Source organism: Amblyraja radiata, chromosome 9 (assembly GCF_010909765.2).
Source record: "Amblyraja radiata isolate CabotCenter1 chromosome 9, sAmbRad1.1.pri, whole genome shotgun sequence".
Lineage (NCBI taxonomy): Eukaryota > Metazoa > Chordata > Chondrichthyes > Rajiformes > Rajidae > Amblyraja > Amblyraja radiata.
Genome location: NC_045964.1, coordinates 68,307,695 through 68,326,412, shown reverse-complemented (window position 1 = coordinate 68,326,412; position 18,718 = coordinate 68,307,695). Strand labels below are relative to the sequence as shown.

General features: G+C 41.3%; 1 protein-coding gene across 4 annotated transcripts in view; it reads left to right on the top strand.

Moving 5' to 3' along the window:
• Positions 1–18,718, top strand: part of vrk1 (VRK serine/threonine kinase 1) — an 89,962-nt gene that overhangs the window by 32,496 nt on the left and 38,748 nt on the right. For all 4 annotated transcript variants that reach the window (XM_033027690.1, XM_033027693.1, XM_033027691.1 and 1 more), the window contains exons 4-7: positions 154–209; positions 4,744–4,813; positions 11,670–11,757; positions 16,567–16,675. In XM_033027690.1, the coding sequence (XP_032883581.1) occupies positions 154–209; positions 4,744–4,813; positions 11,670–11,757; positions 16,567–16,675 (323 nt within the window). The remainder of the gene's footprint in view (positions 1–153; positions 210–4,743; positions 4,814–11,669; positions 11,758–16,566; positions 16,676–18,718) is intronic.

Here is an 18,718-nt window from a genome sequence, read left to right as displayed (position 1 = left end):
TATATCCTGTTTCATTTCCCCCCAAAATAGGTCATTGTGGTCCTAATGACAAATGGCAGTTCTCTTGCTTGTTTTAATGGGTGTTGACAATTGTATAAAGCTGATACTGGAATTGACTGAAATTAGATTTGTATTTTAATTTTTGTCTTTTAGCTGATGAAAATTCAACCAAGGTAGTTGGGACTAATGCTTCATATGTCATTAAAGTGGTAAGTACAAGTAAATTTGGATCTTTTAATGTTAAATTATTTTATCTGATTTGTTTTAAACTCTGGATCACTCGTGGGTGGACTCGCACCGTGAGACAGGGGTTTTAGAGGGTGGAAGTTAGTGGAGTGGCTATTACTAAGGAGAAGGTGCTTTGGAAGCTGAAAGGGCTGGATGTCACCTGCACCATAGGGTTCTGAAAGAGGTGGCTTTTGAGATTGTGGAGGCATTATTAGTGATATTTCAAGAATTACTAGAGTCAGGAATGGTTCCATACGATTGGAAAATTGCCAATATTACCCCACTGTACAAGAAGGGAGCATAGCAGAATAGTGGAAACTATAGGCCGGTTAGTCTGACTTCAGTGATTGGTAAGATTTTAACATCCATTATGAAGGATGAGGTTACGGGGTACTTAGAAGTTCATGGTTAAAAAAAAAGGCCGATGTTAGCATAGTTTTGTGAAGGGGAAATCTTGCCTGACAAATCTACTGGAATTCTTTGAAGAAGTAGATAGCAGGACAGACAAAGGAGAGTCTGGATGCTGTTTACCTAGATTTTCAGAATGCATAGAAACATAGAAAATAGGTGCTTTGAGCCAGCACCACCATTCAATATGATCATGGCTGATCATCCAGAATCAGCATCCCATTGCTGCTTTCTCACAATATCCATTTATTCCATTAGCCCTAAGAGCTATATCCAACTCTCTTGACTATATCAAAGAGATAAAGCCTTTGATAAAGTGCCACGTGAGGCTGCTAAGGAAGATGAGAGCCCACGGTATCAAAGGGCAGATACCAGCATGGATGGCAGGTTGGCTATATGGCAGAAGGCAAATGTGGCAATAAAGGAGGCCTCTTCTGGTTGGCTGCTAGTGACATGGAGTTCATCAGGGGTCGGTGCTGGGGCCACTACTCTTCACATTGTATATTAATGATATGGATGAAGGGATTGAAGACTTTGTGGCCAAGTTTGCAGATGATATGAAAATAGGTGGAGGGGCAGGTAGTGACATGGAAGCAGGAACACTGCAGAAGGACTTCGACAGATTGAGAGAGTGGGCAGAGAAGTGACAGATGGACTATAGTGTAGCATTGTCATGCATTTTTGTAGTAGGAATAAAGGTGTAGACTATTTTCTAAATTGGGACAAAATCCTGAAATCGGAGGTGCAAAGGGACTGGGAGAGCTGGTGCAGGATTCGCAAAAAGTTAATATGCGAGTCGAATCGGTAGTAAAGGGCCTGTCCCACTTGGGCGTCATTTGTGCGTCACGCGATCGCGCGCCACTGCCTACGCCACCACGCCTCACCATGCGTGCATCACGTGAGCATCACGATGCGCGTGTTGTGAGGCGTACATGATGTCGCGTAAATGACGCGCAAATGACGCCCAAGTGGGACAGCCCCTTAAGGAAGGCAAACACAATGCTCGCATTTATTTCAAGAGGGCTAGAATACAAAAACAGGGGTGTAATGCTGAGGGTATAAGGGTATAATATATGAATAATTTTGGGCCCCATATCTGACACCATGATTGGGTCCAGAGGAGGCTTACAAGAATGATCCCAGGAATGAGTGGGTTAATATATGATGAGCGTTTGACAGCACTGGGCCTGTACTCGCTGGAGTTTACAAGGATGAGGGTACACCACATTGAAACTTATCAAATAGTGAAGCTTGGATCGAGTGGATGTGGAGAGGATGTTTCCACTAGTGGGGGTGTAGGACTAGAGGTCATAGCCTCAGAATTAAAAGCCAGTCCTTTAGGAAGTAGATGAGGAATTTCTTTAGTCAGAGAGTGGTGAATCTGTGGATTTTTTTGCCGCAGAAGGATGAGGCAGCTGATATTTTTAGGCCGAGATAGATAGATTCTTGATTAGTACAGGTATCAGGGGTTATGGGGAGAAAGCAGGAGAATGGGGTTAGGAGGGAGAGATAGATCAGCCATAATTGAACGGCGGAGTAGACTTGATGGGCTGAATGGCCTAATTCTGCTCCTATCACATGACCTTATTATAATCTGAAACACTGACTGAAAAAGATTGTCCATTACAGTTGTGGCCTGAGCAGCGATTTAATTGAGTCCCAGCTATGTGATATCTGCTCATCGATTTGATCATGTGATAGCCGAGCACACGTATAAATATGAGTTTTCAGCTTAGACCTTGTGTCCCCTGTAATTGACAATTTTACTGCAGATAGAATAGTTTGCCATTGGCTCTTCAACCATAAAAGTGAACATCAAGAACAGTGTGTTTACCTCTCAATCTTGCCAGCAGCCTCTGTGATCCTGTTCTCCATGGAGAATGCAGACTTTAAAGTCAAAGCAGAGCCTGTTCGTTTAAATGCGCATTTGATCTCTTGAGGCAATCATTGGCACTGCTGGTGTCTCACTTTCTCAGCTTCAGTGGTTTATAGGAATTAGTTATGCCTTTAAGAATCTGATTAGGATTATTAATAGATTTAATAGTGGGTAGGAGAACTGAAGTGGTTATCTAAACAATTATCGTTGAGTGTTCTCCTGCATGTTAATATTACCTTTCACACTTTATATGCTGTAACTATTTTTCATTGGGGGAGAAAAAGGCAATTGCTAATTTGATTCAATTAAGCTTCTCTTGGGCATTACTGATAACATCTGGATTGATTTCTAACGTGCTGAAATAGCAGTTAAGACAGTTTTGATGAACAATGCTGCTTCATGACTTTGGCCTGTTTCATTAGTCGTGTCTGGAAAAGACAGTGAATAAAGATACTGAAAAGACAGTGAATAAAGGGGACCGAAGTGGCGGCGCTGCCTGGCAGCTGCGGCTCGCCTGCAGTCCGTCTCTTTTTTCTTTTTTGTTGTTTTCTTTTGTCTGTTTTAGTTAAAGTTAGTTAAATTTAGTTTATTAGGTTGTGTATGTGTGGGGGGGGATGGAAGAAACAGGGTTTTAGTCTCTTCCGGGGGAGAGGTGACTTTTTCTTGTTGTGTCCTCCGTCTGCGCTGAGGCCTAATGGCGGAGCTGGCGGCCTCGGGGCAGGGACGGTGTTCCGGCAGTGGCCCGACTTGGAGCTGTTTTGGCGTTCCGGCAGCGGACCCGACTTCAGAGGTTCGGCCGTGGGCCCAGTGGACGGTAGCATCTGGAGCTCGCAGGTCACAGGTTGGTGACCTGTTTTTCCAGAGCTCCGGCAACAACATCTTCGTCCGCTGGACTGGAGGTCGGCAGCTTCGACCACCCTAGGCGGCGGAGTTTGAACCGGCCCGTTCGCGGAGCACTGTTGAGCCGCGGGACTTACTTACCATCACCCGGTAGGGTCACAACATCGGAGGCCTGGATCGCCTCAGGAGGGAGAACAAGGAGGGAAGAGACAGAGACTTTAAGACTTTTGCCTTCCATCACAGTTTCAACACAGGTGCCTGGTGAACTCACTGTGGTGGATGTTAAATTTGTGTTTATTGTGTGTTTTTGTTATTTTTATTATATGTATGACTTCAAGACAACAAAATTTCGTTCAGACCGAAAGGTCTGAATGACAATAAAGGATACTTTGACTTTGAAAAGTTATAATAGAGCATCTCACAGCTGATGTGCCAAATCATAACCAAAATATTTTGTAAAATGTTCTTGTTTAATTAAACCTGAAACCTTATGGGTTGGAAAACTGGTCGATCAAGGGCAATGACTAAATTAACACTTCAACGGAATATCAGTTTGCTAAGCTTTGTGTAACTTAACTGATTCTTTAACATCAAGCAAGTCTGCTTTTTCTTCATTGTGAATATGTTACAGGAAATCTGCTGTACAGTTGTATTACAGGCTTGGAATTCACTTTTTCCTTTGTACATCACCACTGAACAAGCTTGGGCATAGATAAACATTTAATGAGAACTCCAGCACTGAGTTGGTTCACTGTCCTTCCACCTTTTGGATCCTGAGTTAGAATTCATTCTGACACGAGGATGAGGTTGTTTCTAACACAGTAAAATGAGCTTGGCTCGTGTGATTCTGACCTTGGTAATTTTGAGTCCCCGACCTAAAAATGGACTTGAAGTAAAATCTATACAGATGGGCTGCCAGGTGCATGGTTGTTAATTTGGCAGTAACAGAGTAGAGATATTGGGATGGCTCTTGATGTTTTGTGTTATATTATTTATTGCTCAAAACTTTAATATGTTGGTTACATGATTGATTAATTAATATATTGCATATATATCTTAAGCTAAATCTTTAATTAAATTATTTAGTTAATATCTGTTAAGTTCTGCCATCGTGTAAATGGATTTATTCTTTATAAATGTTTGTTCTATTCTATTGTAATGACATCGGAGCCATTTCAAAAGGAATCACGCATGGCTTCACCAGTTCAACCCCTTGAATTTCTTGAGTATTAAATCGTAATTAATACCTTGAATCTTGCCACCTCCATGAACCACTGATACGTACTAGTCATTTTATATTATCGTCCAGGCGAATTGCTGTATGTGGGTTAACCTTGTAGAAAACTTTGGTGTCTCAATTAAAGAAGCCATCGCTTTTTTTCTTTCTCTAGGAACCCAGTGACAATGGACCATTGTTTTCAGAGCTCAAGTTCTACATGAGAGCAGCAAAACCAGAGCTAAGTGAGTTAATTACATGGTGTGTGTAAAATCAAAGATGGGATGCCTGCCATTTCTGAAATGTTTCTAAGCAAAATTTGACACCGAGGCAGGCAAGGAACAATTGATCAGTGATTGGTCAGAAGTAGATCTAAAGGACTGTCTTTAATAATGACAAATATGCAGAAGCACACAGTTTTAGAGAGGGCATTCCAGAGCTTCAGCCCTTTGGCAGCTGAAGGCATAGTCATAGTGTTGGAACGAATTAACTCTGGGACTTGAAGCTCAAATTTGAGGATTGCATAGACTTCGATGAATGGTGCAACTGAAGGTGTTTTCAGAATTGAACAAAGGCAAGGCCAAGCAATGATGTAAAAAGGATGAGAATTTAAAAATTGAGATGCTCTTTACCAAGTGCAACTGCAGATGGTCATGAGATGGTACAAAATATGTCACCAAGTTATGTCTGGAAAAAGGGTCCCGACCCGAAACATAGAAAATAGGTGCCAGGAGTAGGCCATTCGAGCCTGCACCGCCATTCAATATGATCATGGCTGTTCATCCAACTCGGTATCCTGTACCTGCCTTCTCTCCATACCCCTTGATCCCTTTTGCCACAAGGGCCACATCTACTCTGCATTGAGAAAGTATTCAGACCCCTTCACTTTTTCCACATTTTGCTACATTACAGCCTTATTCTAAAATTGGTTACAGTCATTTTTTTAAATCATCAATCTACGCACAATACCTCGTAATATAAAAGCGAAAACAGGTGTTTAGTAATTATTGCAAAATAATTAAAAATAAATAACTGAAATATCACATTTACATAAGTATTCAGACCCTTTGCTGTGACTCTCAAAATTGAGCTTTGGTGCATCGTGTTTCCATTGATTATCCTTGAGATGTTTCTACCACTTGATAGGAGTCTACAAGTGGTAAATTAAATTGATTGTACATGATTTGGAAAGGCACACCTGTTTATATAAGGTCCCACAGTTGACAGTGCATGTCAGAGCAAAAAACAAGCCATGAAGACGAAGGAATTATCTGTAGACCTCCGAGACAGGATTGTGTTGAGACACAGATCTGGGGAAGGGTATAAAACATTTTTTGGAGCATTGCAGGTCCCAAAGAGCACAGTGGCCTCCGTTAATTATTTTGCAAAAATTTCTAACCTGTTTTCACTTCTTTTATTGTGGGCTATTGTGTGTAGATTGCTGATAAAAAAAATGAATTTAATCCATTTTAGAATAAGGCTGTAACGTAACAAAATGTGGAAAAAGTGAAGGGGTCTGAATACTTTCTGAATGCACTGTAACTCCCTCTTAAATATAGCCAATGAACTGGCCTCAACTACCTTCTGTGGCAGAGAGTTCCACCACTCTCTGCGTGAAAAATGTTTTTCTCATCTCGGTCCTAAAGGATTTCCCCTTTATCCTTAAACTGTGACCCCTTGTCCTGGACTTTCCCAACATTGGGAACATTCTTCCTGCATCTAGCCTGTCCAACCCTCTAAGAATTTTGTAAGTTGCTATAAGATCCCCCCTCAATCTTCTAAATTCTAGCGAGTACAAGCCGAGTCTATCCAGTCTTTCTTCAAATGAAAGTCCTGACACCCCAGGAATCAGTCTGGTGAACCTTCTCTGTACTCTAAGGCAAGAATGTCTTTCCTCAGATTTGGAGACCAAAACTGTACACAATACTCCAGTTGTGGTCTCACCAATACCCTGTACAACTGCTACTCATTTTTTCATAATTTCACCTCTATCCAGCTAGACCTCTTGTTTTAGCTGTGTACCGCCTTGCAGCTCTTTTCTAGTTTTTTGCTCATCACAACTCATTCACAATGTTTGCAGCTCCTGTTCTGTTCGATCAAGCCACAGCATCCTGCTTTCATGTTAGTCTTCAATAAATCATTACTCTCATCTTGATCATTCCCACTGATCATCAGTTGCTTGAGTTCAAGCAATGTGAATTTGAATGGATATAGCAGGAACTGAGTTTGACCAGTTCTAGCTGAGCATTTTTGTGTGGGAAGAAGAATCTTTGATCAGAACCATTAGTTCTGTTTCTCTTCCCAGGAGTGTGGCCTGACCTGCTGCGTTCTCCAGCACTTTGTTATTATTTTAGATTTTTTGCCTATCTCCTTTCAAAAGGTACGTTGTCTTAATCTGAGGCTGTGCCCTCTGCTCCTCCATTCTCCCATTAGTGGAACCATCTTCTCCACATCCACTCTATCCAGACCTTTCAATATTCGCTACGTTTGAATGAGGCCCACCCCCCCACCTCATCCTTCTAAACTCTAACAGATCTATCAAACACTCATCATATGTTAACCCGACCATCCCATGGGTAATTCTCATAAACCTCATCTGGACCATCTCCAACGCTGATACATCCCCCCCCCCCCCCCCCTTTTAGATAAAAGCACAACAGTATTCAGTATCCTCCAGTTTTCCTGTATCTATGTGATGGCAAATTAAGTTATAAATCTCAGCCTACGTATTGGTCATCTCCTTACTTCCTCTAACATCCTAGGATGTACCTGGTCTGGCTCTGGAAATTCACCCCCTTTAAAACGCTTAAAGACCTCCAGCATTTCCTTTGTGATGTTGGTTATGCTCAAGGATATCACTGTTCTTTCTCCTCAGTTTGAGTTTTCACATCCTCCACGGGAAGTAGCATCGAAAAGTAGCATGTCAATTTCCACATACTTCACAACAGCAGGCTCCTGAACATGGCCTTTAATCCTTCAATACCCTTAAATTGTCAGATTGCCTGTCTGGATCAGCAGAAACTTGCTGCATGTATTTTTTTTTATTCTTCTCACAAATGTCATATCATTACCACTGACACCATTTTGTCTTGCAACTGTAGGAGGCTGAACCGGATGATTTTGGACTACTTCACCAAGGCATCACTAATAATGCTTATTTCTACTTCAATATATTTGCTCATCCCCTCACTCTGTCAGGGTCCAAATGCTGCTGAAAGCCTTATCCACAGCCAAGGGTTTCGAACACTGTTAGGGACATGCTCTCACATTCTGCCCTCAAACTAGTGTGTATCCAAAACTCTGGTGCCCAAGTCAGAAACCAATTAGTGAACAAATCTGTTTGATTATGGTCAATTGAATGATTAACGTTATGGGCCAGATGATATTTGTTAGTAAATACACCCATCTCATACAGCGTAATACTTAACAGAAAGTTCTAAGAACCTAATGATTGTGACTATGTTTGTTGGTGGCATCATTCATGTTCAGCACGAATAAATCAATTCCCCAAAATAATTATTTGAAACTTACAGTATGAGTCCTTTAGGAGGCAGCATAGAATGTGCAACAATTTTTCGTGATATGATAGTTAATTCTGCAGCAGTTAAGATTTTTTGACATGTATCCTTGTGCCTGGATAATTGATATCTGACTGCTATTTTTTTTTAATTTCCTGATTACCAGTGCAAAAGAGGGATTTTGAGTAAAATTCTACTTTTGCTCCCATTTATTCCATTTGTATTCATTTCCACGCAAATTAGTCTGAAAGTGACACTGACTGAAATTACACATTAAACTAGTGGGCAGAAAATGCTAAGAAACAAGAACAGAGTACATCTTTATGAGAAAAAGTAAATAGAAGGTGGAAACTGTATTCTTCACCACGGTTTTGTATAAATATTTTAGACATGTTTGATGTAGCTTGTGCCCAATAATTTGTGCCCAATTATAGTGCCCAATAATTAAATCAATTTGAATATGATTAAATAATCAATAGGGAATAATAAGTGCTTTCTGTGTGAAGTTTGCGTGTTCTTGCTGTGATCATGTGGGTTTCGTATGGGTGCTCCGGTTTCCTGCCGCATCACAAAGATGTGCAGGTTTGTTGGCTTAATTGACCCCTAAATTGCACTGTGTAAATGGGTGTGAAAATGGGATAACGCAGTACTAGTATGAATGAGTAATCGATGGTTGGCATGGGCTGCAGATCTTGTTTCCTGTGTGTCTTCCAATCAAAGTTTGGAGTAGCTTGACTTGTGAACCTGCCCAAAAAAATGAGTGGCAATTAATTAAATCAATTTGTTTTTGATTAAGTAATCAATAGGAAACGACATGGGCTTTCACAAATTGTCATTTTTTCATGGGTTAGTTATAGATGAAGATTTGACTCTCACTGATGAAGTAGAATTTTGTCCATCTTGCGCATGACCTGCAGATAAAAAACATGAAATACTTTGTCTGGGGAGGGGGTTATGTTTATTTATTAACTCATAATTGGATGAAAAATAGCTACTTCAAAGATATTTTGAACTTCCAAAGTACAATACCACAATACAATACAATTCAATTTATTGTCATTTGGACCCCTTGAGGTCCAAACGAAATGTCAAAGTGATGGCACCAAATTGTTTTATCCAAACGCACATGAAAGATGGAATTTTAATCAATGATATTGCAATGTAATATAAACAATGCTTGGAGTATGAGATCGGGAAGCTTCTATGAGAAACAATTAATGTCTTTGGTTGATCAAACTCAAACTGAGGACCTTTTCTTAGAGCTAGGAGAAGTTAGAAATCACACGTTTTAACATAGAAAAGGGAGAGAGTAGAGAGGATGTCATTTCCCAGCTCTTGCTCTTATCCTCTCATACCACCCAATACTTGCCTTCCACCATGCACGCTTTTGCATTCAATGAATAATGCAAAACTATTTTCCCTTTTTGTGTTATCATTCTGAAAGAACCACTCCCTTCATTACACACTGGTTTGAGCTTCAGCACCCACTTCCCTCGCTCAGCTTGTAGTCACATGAAATTCTGCACCCTGCTCTCACCCTGCCCTTTAACACGGGTCCGACTAATGCATGGGTAAGGACGTCTTATCTTCCTTCTAAGCACATTTACCGCTTTTGGGATTTGCTGCATCTTTTCATATCTTCCATAGTTCCAGCTTTGTTTATCTCTATTCTTTATACTATTTACTTCTATATATACATATACAGTGGCTTGCAAAAGTATTCATACCCCTTGAACTTTTCCACATTTTGTCACGTTAAAACCACAAACGTAAATTTATTTTATTGGGATTTTATGTGATAGACCAACACAAAGTGGCGCATAATTGTGAAGTGGAAGGAAAATGATACATGGTTTTCAATTTTTTTTACAAATAAATAACTGAAAAGTGTGGCATGCAAAAGTATTCAGCCCCCTTTACTCTGATACCCCTAAATAAAATCCAGTGCAACCAATTGCCTTCAGACATCACCTAATTAGTAAATAGAGTCCACTTGTGTGTAATCTAATCTCAGTATAAATACAGCTGTTCTGTGAAGGCCTCAGAAGTTTGTTAGAGAACATTAGTGAACAAACAGCACCATGAAGCCCAAGGAACACACCAGACGGGTCAGGGATAAAGTTGTGGAGAAGTTTAAAGCAGGGTTAGGTTATAAAAAAATATTCCAAGCTTTGAACATCTCACGGAGCACTGTTCAATCCATCATCCGAAAATGGAATGAGTATGGCACAACTGCAAACCTACTAAGACATGGCCGTCCACCTAAACTGACAGGCCGGGCAAGGAGAGCATTGATCAGAGAAGCAGCCAAGAGGCCCATGGTAACTCTGGAGGAGCTGCAGAGATCCACAGCTCAGGTGGGAGAATCTGTCCACAGGACAACTATTAGTCGTGCACTCCACAAATCGGGCCTTTATGGAAGAGTGGCAAGAAGAAAGCCATTGTTGAAAAAAAGCCATAAGAAGTCCCGTTTGCAGTTTGCCACAAGCCATGTGGGGGACACAGCAAACATGTGGAGGAAGGTGCTCTGGTCAGATGAGACCAAAATTGAAGTTTCTGGCCTAAATGCAAAACGCTATGTGTGGCGGAAAACTAACACTGCACATCACCCTGAACACACCATCCCCACTGTGAAACATGGTGGTGGCAGCATCATACTGTGGGGATGCTTTTCTTCAGCAGGGACAGGGAAGCTGGTCAGAGTTGATGAGAAGATGGATGGAGCCAAATACAGGGCATTCTTGGAAGAAAACCTGTTAGAGTCTGCAAAAGACTTGAGACTGGGGCGGAGGTTCACCTTCCAGCAGGACAACGACCCTAAACATACAGCCAGAGCTACAATGGAATGGTTTAGATCAAAGCATATTCATGTGTTAGAATGGCCCAGACCTAAATCCAATTGAGAATCTCTGGCAAGACTTGAAAATTGCTGTTCACAGACACTCTCCATCCAATCTGACTGAGCTTGAGCTATTTTGCAAAGAAGAATGGGCAAAAATTTCAGTCTCTAGATGTGCAAAGCTGGTACAGACATACCCCAAAAGACTTGCAGCTGTAATTGCAGCAAAAGGTGGTTCTACAAAGTATTGACTCGTGGGCTGAATACTTTTGCACGCCACACTTTTCAGTTTTTTATTTGTAAAAAAATTTGAAAACCATGTATCATTTTCCTTCCACTTCACAATTATTTGTGTTGGTCTATCACATAAAATCCCAATGAAATACATTTACGTTTGTGGTTGTAACGTGACAAAATGTGGAAATGTTTAAGGGGTATGAAAACTTTTGCAAGCCACTGTACATCTCTTCCAGGCAGATCAGCTGCAGTTTACAAGACTCTCTTCCCCTTCTAAGCTGGCACTACAATCTGCTTCATCATTTAACCTTAGTGGTTCATTCCATCACTGACATTTTTGTTCTCTCCATCCCTTTCCCTTCTTTGGAACTTCAAACTTGATTCTTTCTAACTTTTCACTATTTTGAGGAAGTTTTAATTATTACCTGAAATGTCATATGTCCATGGGTATTGTCTCACCTGGTCATCTTTTTGCTTAATAGATCTAAGTTTCTTTTTTTCCTACAGTTCAAAGCTGGGTGACGTCACGGAGGTTGAATTATCTTGGTGTACCCAAGTATTGGGGGTCAGGACTATATGATAAAAGCGGCAAAAGGTATATCTGTTCATTATACATGTGAAAATTCTAGTTTGAAGCCAGATGTGGAAATATATATTTATCTGCAAGTAAGGCAAAAATATTTGAGCATTATTGATGACTCCCAGCTGGTCATATGGGGGAAAGGAGGTCTGATTGGAATATCTGATTTTCTACAATCCATTTGTTTTTTGTTTTTTCAAAATCAAAAAAACTGCATATGCAGAAATCCAAAACAAAAGCAGAATGTGCTGAAAATATTCAGCCTGTGGAAAGGGAAATGGCCAACTTTTATGGTTGGAGATCCTTCGTCAGAACGGAAAAGGAGACCGAAGAGCTTGTAGATTTGCAGGAATGGTGGCGAAGTGGGATGTTTCATTGGGTTTTTTAAATGGTTGCCCAAGGGGATAAGCTGTTCTGCAAAGTCCTGTGTTCAGATAATTTAATTTGATCCAACTTTAGTATGAACTCAGCTTGATTTTCCATTCTCCTCGCTGGTTGGTCTTGTCCTTCAGCTCTGCATTTTGCAACTGCCATATTTTGTCTCTCTCTCTCTCTCTCTCTCTCCCTCTCTCTCTCTAACTGTTCCCATTCATCCATTGACCAGATTTACAGCTTATCCCTTGGCCATTCTGGTTTTACCCTATTGGAGACACCCCCCCCCTTCCCTGACCTCCCTGCAACTTTACCATATTTTGTCTCCTTTTCAGTTCTGTTCTACTAAAGTTGGATCAAATTAAATTATCTGAACACAGTCCTTTGCAGAACAACTTATCCCCTTGGGCAGCCATTTAAAAAACCCAATGAAACATCCCACTTCACCACCATTCCTGCAAATCTACAAACCTGAAACAATTGACTCGGTTTCTCTTCCCACTTGGTTCTTGGGTCCTCCAAAATATTCCAACTGGAATTTAAACTGGAGGTGGTGAAGGGAGGGATTAAGCCAGAAAGGGTATAAAGAACACACACTATAGAATTTAACATAAAACATCCCCACACAGCAGAATCAAAGTTTCCCACTGTGTGGGAAGGCACCAAAGTCAGTCTCTTCCTCCACTGTTCCTCGTGGTCAGGGCCTCCCCAAGCCCTCCGCCGTTGCAGCTACGGGCGGCCCGATGTCCAGGACCGCTCGCCGGGGTGTTGTAAGTCCGACGTCGGGGCTGCGGGACGTCCTCAGCGGCATGGACACCAGAGTCGGCCCCCTCCTACCGGAGTCGGTGGCTTCCAAAGTCCGTAGGCCGCGCCGGGTGGAGACTGCTGCTGGCGGCCCTCTGCAAGGTGCCGCAGGACTCCACGATGTTGTTCAGCGCCGCCCGCGTTGGAAGCTCTCCGCACCAGAGCTCCACGATGTTGGAGCAGCGGCCCAACGCTCCGGAGCTCCAAACGGCGACCCAGGTAGGCATCGCCCGCTCCGCGGTGACTCCAGCGCTGCGCCGCCGCTGTAGCAGCCCTGGTCCGGTTCCCGGTCCCCGGCAGGAAAGGCCGCTCCGATCCAGCTGGTAGGCCGCGAGGTGGGGGGCGAGGACGCGACTCGGAGAAATAGTCGCGTCCCCGCCAGGAAGAGACTGGGAAACGGTTTCCCCCTTACCCTGCCCCCCTCCCCCACATAGAAAAGTTAAAGTTTCCCCCTAAAACAAACTTTAGACTAACTAAAAATTTAAAAAAGATTGAAGGGACAGACAGGCTGTAGGTAGAGGCTGCTGCAGTGCAGCGCCCCCTTTGAAGGACTGATGGAGCTTGCCCTGCTGAGTATTTCCAGCATTTTCTATTTCTGTTTTCGTGTGTTATTATTTTTCCCGCTATATAATAATAATAATAATGGATGGGATTTATATAGCGCCTTTCTAATACTCAAGGCGCTTATATGAATGTCAATGTTTAGTGCTGCTATTGTTTTTAAATTATGTATTTTTTAACAAACATTTCTGCAGAAAAGATCATGTTGGTCAATTTATTTACAGAGTGATTTTGATAACGTTCTACTTAAATGTATCAGATTAAGTGACTGAACTAAGATTTAAAACAAAATATCCTGAAGATATTGTAAATGTTTGTATTGAACTGGATACCTTACTAAAAGTTGACTGTCAGTCTGATTTGGGAATTAGTGCAAGCCATCAAATTCAGGTTGGTTGCAAAGCTACCCCTGTTAAATGGGCAAGACCAAATGGCCAAGTTCTGTATTGAGTGAGTATTGATGCTGGGGGAAAAAACCCACTGTTCTCAACCTGTTTCATCGTCCTTCTAAATTTGTTTATGACCTTTAAGTGAATTAATTTAAAAAATCCAAAGATTTCTATTCAAATATTAGGCGAACCTGACATGCATGAAAAAAATCCAGTATTTTTCTTATCGAGTCATTCATCGACACAACAGCATTAACATACAAAAATGTTATAGGTCATAATGGGCCTTTTGAGATATTAGTTTTTATAAGTGGGTATTGTACTTGAAGAAAAAAATATGTGGGGGGGGGGGCAAGAGTATGGAGCTTATTTTCTCACTCTCAACATTTTTTTTGTTCTTGTGTTTTTGTTCTTGCTGGCTGGATTGTACAGAGCAAAAGCATTAAAGTACACATTGTCAGATTTTATTAAAGGGTATTTTTATACATTTTGGTTTCACCATGTAGAAATTACAGCTGTGTTTATACATAGTCCCCCCCCTCCCATTTCAGGGAACCATAATGTTTGGGACACATGGCTTCACAGCTGTTTGTAATTGCTCAGGTGTGTTAAAATTGCCTCCTTAATGCAGGTGTAAGAGAGCTCTCAGCGCCTAGTCTTTCCTCAAGTCTTTCCATCACCCATGGAAACTTTTCCATCACCTTTGGAAACTTTTATTGCTGTTTCTCAACATGAGGCCCAAAGTTGTGCCAATGTAAGTCAAATAAGCCATTATGTGACTGAGAAACATAGAAAATAGGTGCACGAGTAGGCCATTCGGCCATTCGAGCCTGCACTGCCATTCAATATGGCTGATCATCCAACTAGGTATCCTGTACCTGCCTTCTCTCCATACCCCCTGATCCCTTTAGCCACAAGGGCCACATCTAACTCCCTCTTAAATATAGCCAATGAACTGGCCTCAACTACCTTCTGTGGCAGAGAATTCCAGAGCTTCACCAATCTCTGTGTGAAAAACAAGCATAAAACTGTTAGAGACATCAGCCAAACTCTTACCAAAATCAACTGTTTGGAACATCATCAAGAAGAAAGAGAGCACTGGTGAGCTTACTAATCGCAAAGGGACTGGCAGGCCAAGGAAGACCTCCACAGCTGATGACAGAAGAATTATCTCTATAATAAAGAAAAACTCTCAAACGCCTGTCCAACAGATCAGAAACACTCTTCAGGAGTCAGGCGTGGAGTCAATGACCACTGTCTGCAGAAGACTTCATGAACAGAAATACAGAGGCTACACTGCAAGATGCAAACCACTGGTTAGCTGCAAAAGTAGGATGGCCAGGTTACAGTTAAGAAGTATATAAGAAGTACTTAAAAGAGCTACCATTGTTCTGGAAAAAGGTCTTGTGGACCCATGAGATGAAGATTAACTTATATCAGAGTGATGGCTAGAGCAAAGTATGGAGGAGAGCAGGAACTGCCCAAGATCCAAAGCATACCACCTCATCTGTGAAACACAGTGGTGGGGGTGTTATGGCCTGAGCATGTATGGCTGCTGAAGGTACTGGCTCACTTATCTTCATTGATGATACAACTGCTGATGGTAGTAACATAATGAATTCTGAAATGTATAGACACATCCTATCAGCTCAGGTTCAAACAAATGCCTCAAAACACATTGGCCGGCGGTTCATTCTACAGCAAGATAATGATCCTAAACATACTGCTAAAGCAACAAAGGAGTTTTTCAAATCTAAAATTGGTCAATTCTTGTGGCCATGTCAATCACCTGATCTGAACCCAATTGAGCATGCCTTTTATCTGCTGAAGAGAAAACTGAAGGGGACTAGCCCCCAAAACAAGCATAAACTAAAATGGCTGCAATACAGGCCTGGCAGAGCTTCACCAGAGAAGACACCCAGCAACTGGTGATGTCCATGAATCACAGACTTCAAGCAGTCATTGCATGCAAAGGATATGCAACAAAATACTAAACATGATTACTTTCATTTACATGACATTGCTGTCCCAAACATCATCATGGTGCCTTGAAATGGGGGGGACTATGTATAAACACAGCTGTAATTTCTACATGGTGAAAGCAAAATGTATAAAAATGGCCTTTATTAAAATTTGTCGATGTGTACTTTAACCACATATGATTTTTTTCTATTACAAATTTCAAATTGAGGATTGCAGAGACAAATAAATAAATGATGGGTCTTTGCCCAAACATTATGGAGGGCGCAATGTATTCAACATTGTGAATCTGTGTTTGTTTCTGATACTCTTGAGGTCGACCGGATTTTCAAATTTGACAAACTAGTCAATCAGCTTATGCCTAATGTTGGATCAGGTGCTGCTCCTAGATACCTTTATCTGTTCTTCAGATTTAGTTGCAGCATATCTGCAGTGTCCAATAAGTGAGCTCAGTTTATAGATTATCATTTTTGCAACTGGTAGCTCTGCACTGAACCTCCAAGTTCTAAATCCAAGTGTGGAAAACCTGCATGTAGACCTCAGGCAAATGTAGCAAATAGTATGACAGTGAGAATTTGTTATAATCTGACAATGAAAAGTAATTTATTTGTTAGATGTAATGCAACCATACCCTCACCATTCTGTGCGAATTGCGTTCATGGAATATCAAGGACAAGAGATGTTGAAGCACTAAATGTTTTTTTTCTACATTCTTCAGTTATAGGTTTATGGTTATGGATCGGTTTGGATCTGACCTTCAGAAAATATTTGAACAAAATCATAAGATTTTCCCTCAGAAATTTGTGTTCCAGTTAGGTCTACGATTGGTAAGTTTCTGCCTTTATCTAGAAAATAACAATTTTGGTGACATGCTTTCACTACATCTTGTTATTTTTGCAACACGTTACAGCTGCCACATGGTTGCTGGAGAAGAGTATGAATTTCAGATCCCAGATCTCTGCCACTGTTTCTCAGAATTGCACGACTGACTTGGAGTGGAAAAAAATGCCTTCCTTAGGAAGCTGAGATCTCTTGCAACTTCTGTAGAGACAAGGTCAAAAGATTAAGGAGGTTAAGAATGGGATCTGATTTATTTCTGTAGCTATGCCGAGTTTCACCCTCCTGATTTAATACTATTTCATGCCTGCACTGTGCTGATCTGTACCTCTTCAGCAAAATGATGCTACAGTAGCATGTCCATTTCAAACTGGTATATAACACATCATACTCATTAGGAGTGTATACAGCATGTATTTCATCGATACATTTAGAAAATGGTACATTGGTGTTTTATTTATCCATTGTAATTGTATGTTTCGTGCCATTCGATTTTGGATATTTTTAAACTATCCATCTTTTGACTGGAGAGCTACTAAATAATGAAAACTGAGCATTCAAATCGTTCTGTCTGAGTTGAATGCTATGAAGCCTCTTGGCCACATATGAATCATTGCAATACCGAACATCAAACAACGTTCTAAATTAAAATCTAATTTGCTGTAATTAAATTTGCATAACAGCATTCCCTGCAAGCTAAGTTGCCGACGATAGTTTAAAATTAATTTTGTCTAATTAAAGACATCTTGTACATCAATATGTGCAATGGCAAAAAAATAAACTTTTACTGGAGCTTCATGGGCTGGGTAGACAGGGTTCAAACACCACTTGTGGCTCCTGGGCTTTAGCTTGGATACCCCAGGCTTGGTGAATTGATTTGGATGAATTGTTATTCAGACTATTAATGGATTTGTAACAATCTAAATTATTATAAACTTGAATAGAGTAATTAGCCATTCATATCATTGTCTTTTTAGTCTGGTATTGTTTCTGATTCTCACTAACTAACCCCCTGGGGTTTAGCAGATTGAATGTGGATGAAGACAATGATGGGTGCTGAAATTGTTTTTCAGTCTTTTTAAGAAAGTTGTTATAATTAAAAAGATTTTGATGTTACGCAATCTTGATCTACCTCATGTTTTGTTCTAAACAGGGTGATGACTTGTGCTGCAGCTTTGTGCTCAATGTTTTTAAAGTTGTCACGTGTATTTTCTGATGAAAGAAGAAAGGGTCTTGAGTTTTAGGTTCTAAATTTTGGATGTCAGTTCTTCTTTCGTGTCCTTATGCTATATAGTGGCTCGCCACTGCTGTACACATCGTTGCGCTATTGGAGTGTTAAGTGCAAGGTCTGCAGTAGTACATGGATTATCCAGTAATGGGCATTGCAGTAGGTGTTGCATTGTCTGGGTCTGTGTGCCACAGTCACAGGTTGTTGTACCCTCGATGTAGCCCCATTTGTGCATTGTCACCCTTGACGGCCCGACCCCGGTTCGCAGTCGGTTGAGACATCTCCAGTTCAGCCAGTGTTCATCAGCACCTGCTGCTGGGATGCCCATCTTGGTGGAAATAGGGACAGTGGCTAGTCTGTTATTCCACATCTGGAGGCGAGCTTCAGTTGGTGTTGTTTCTAACGGGGTGACGCTGGATAGGAAGCTTTTACAGGATTTTAACCGCCTAGGAGGAGGCACATGGTTGTGTCTGTCGTCTGTCAGTTGTTTCGGATGCTCTGTCCTACTTAGAAACATAGAAAATAGGTGCAGGATTAGGCCATTCGGCCCTTTGAGCCTGCACCGCCATTCGACATGATCATGGCTGATCATCCAACTCAGTATCCCATCCCTGCCTTCTCTCCATACCCCCTGATCCCTTTAGCCACAAGGGCCACATCTAACTCCCTCTTAAATATAGCCAATGAACTGGCCTCAACTACCTTCTGTGGCAGCGAATTCCACAGATTCACCACTCTCTGTGTAAAAAATGATGTTCTCATCTCGGTTCTAAAAGACTTCGCTCTTATCCTTAAACTGTGACCC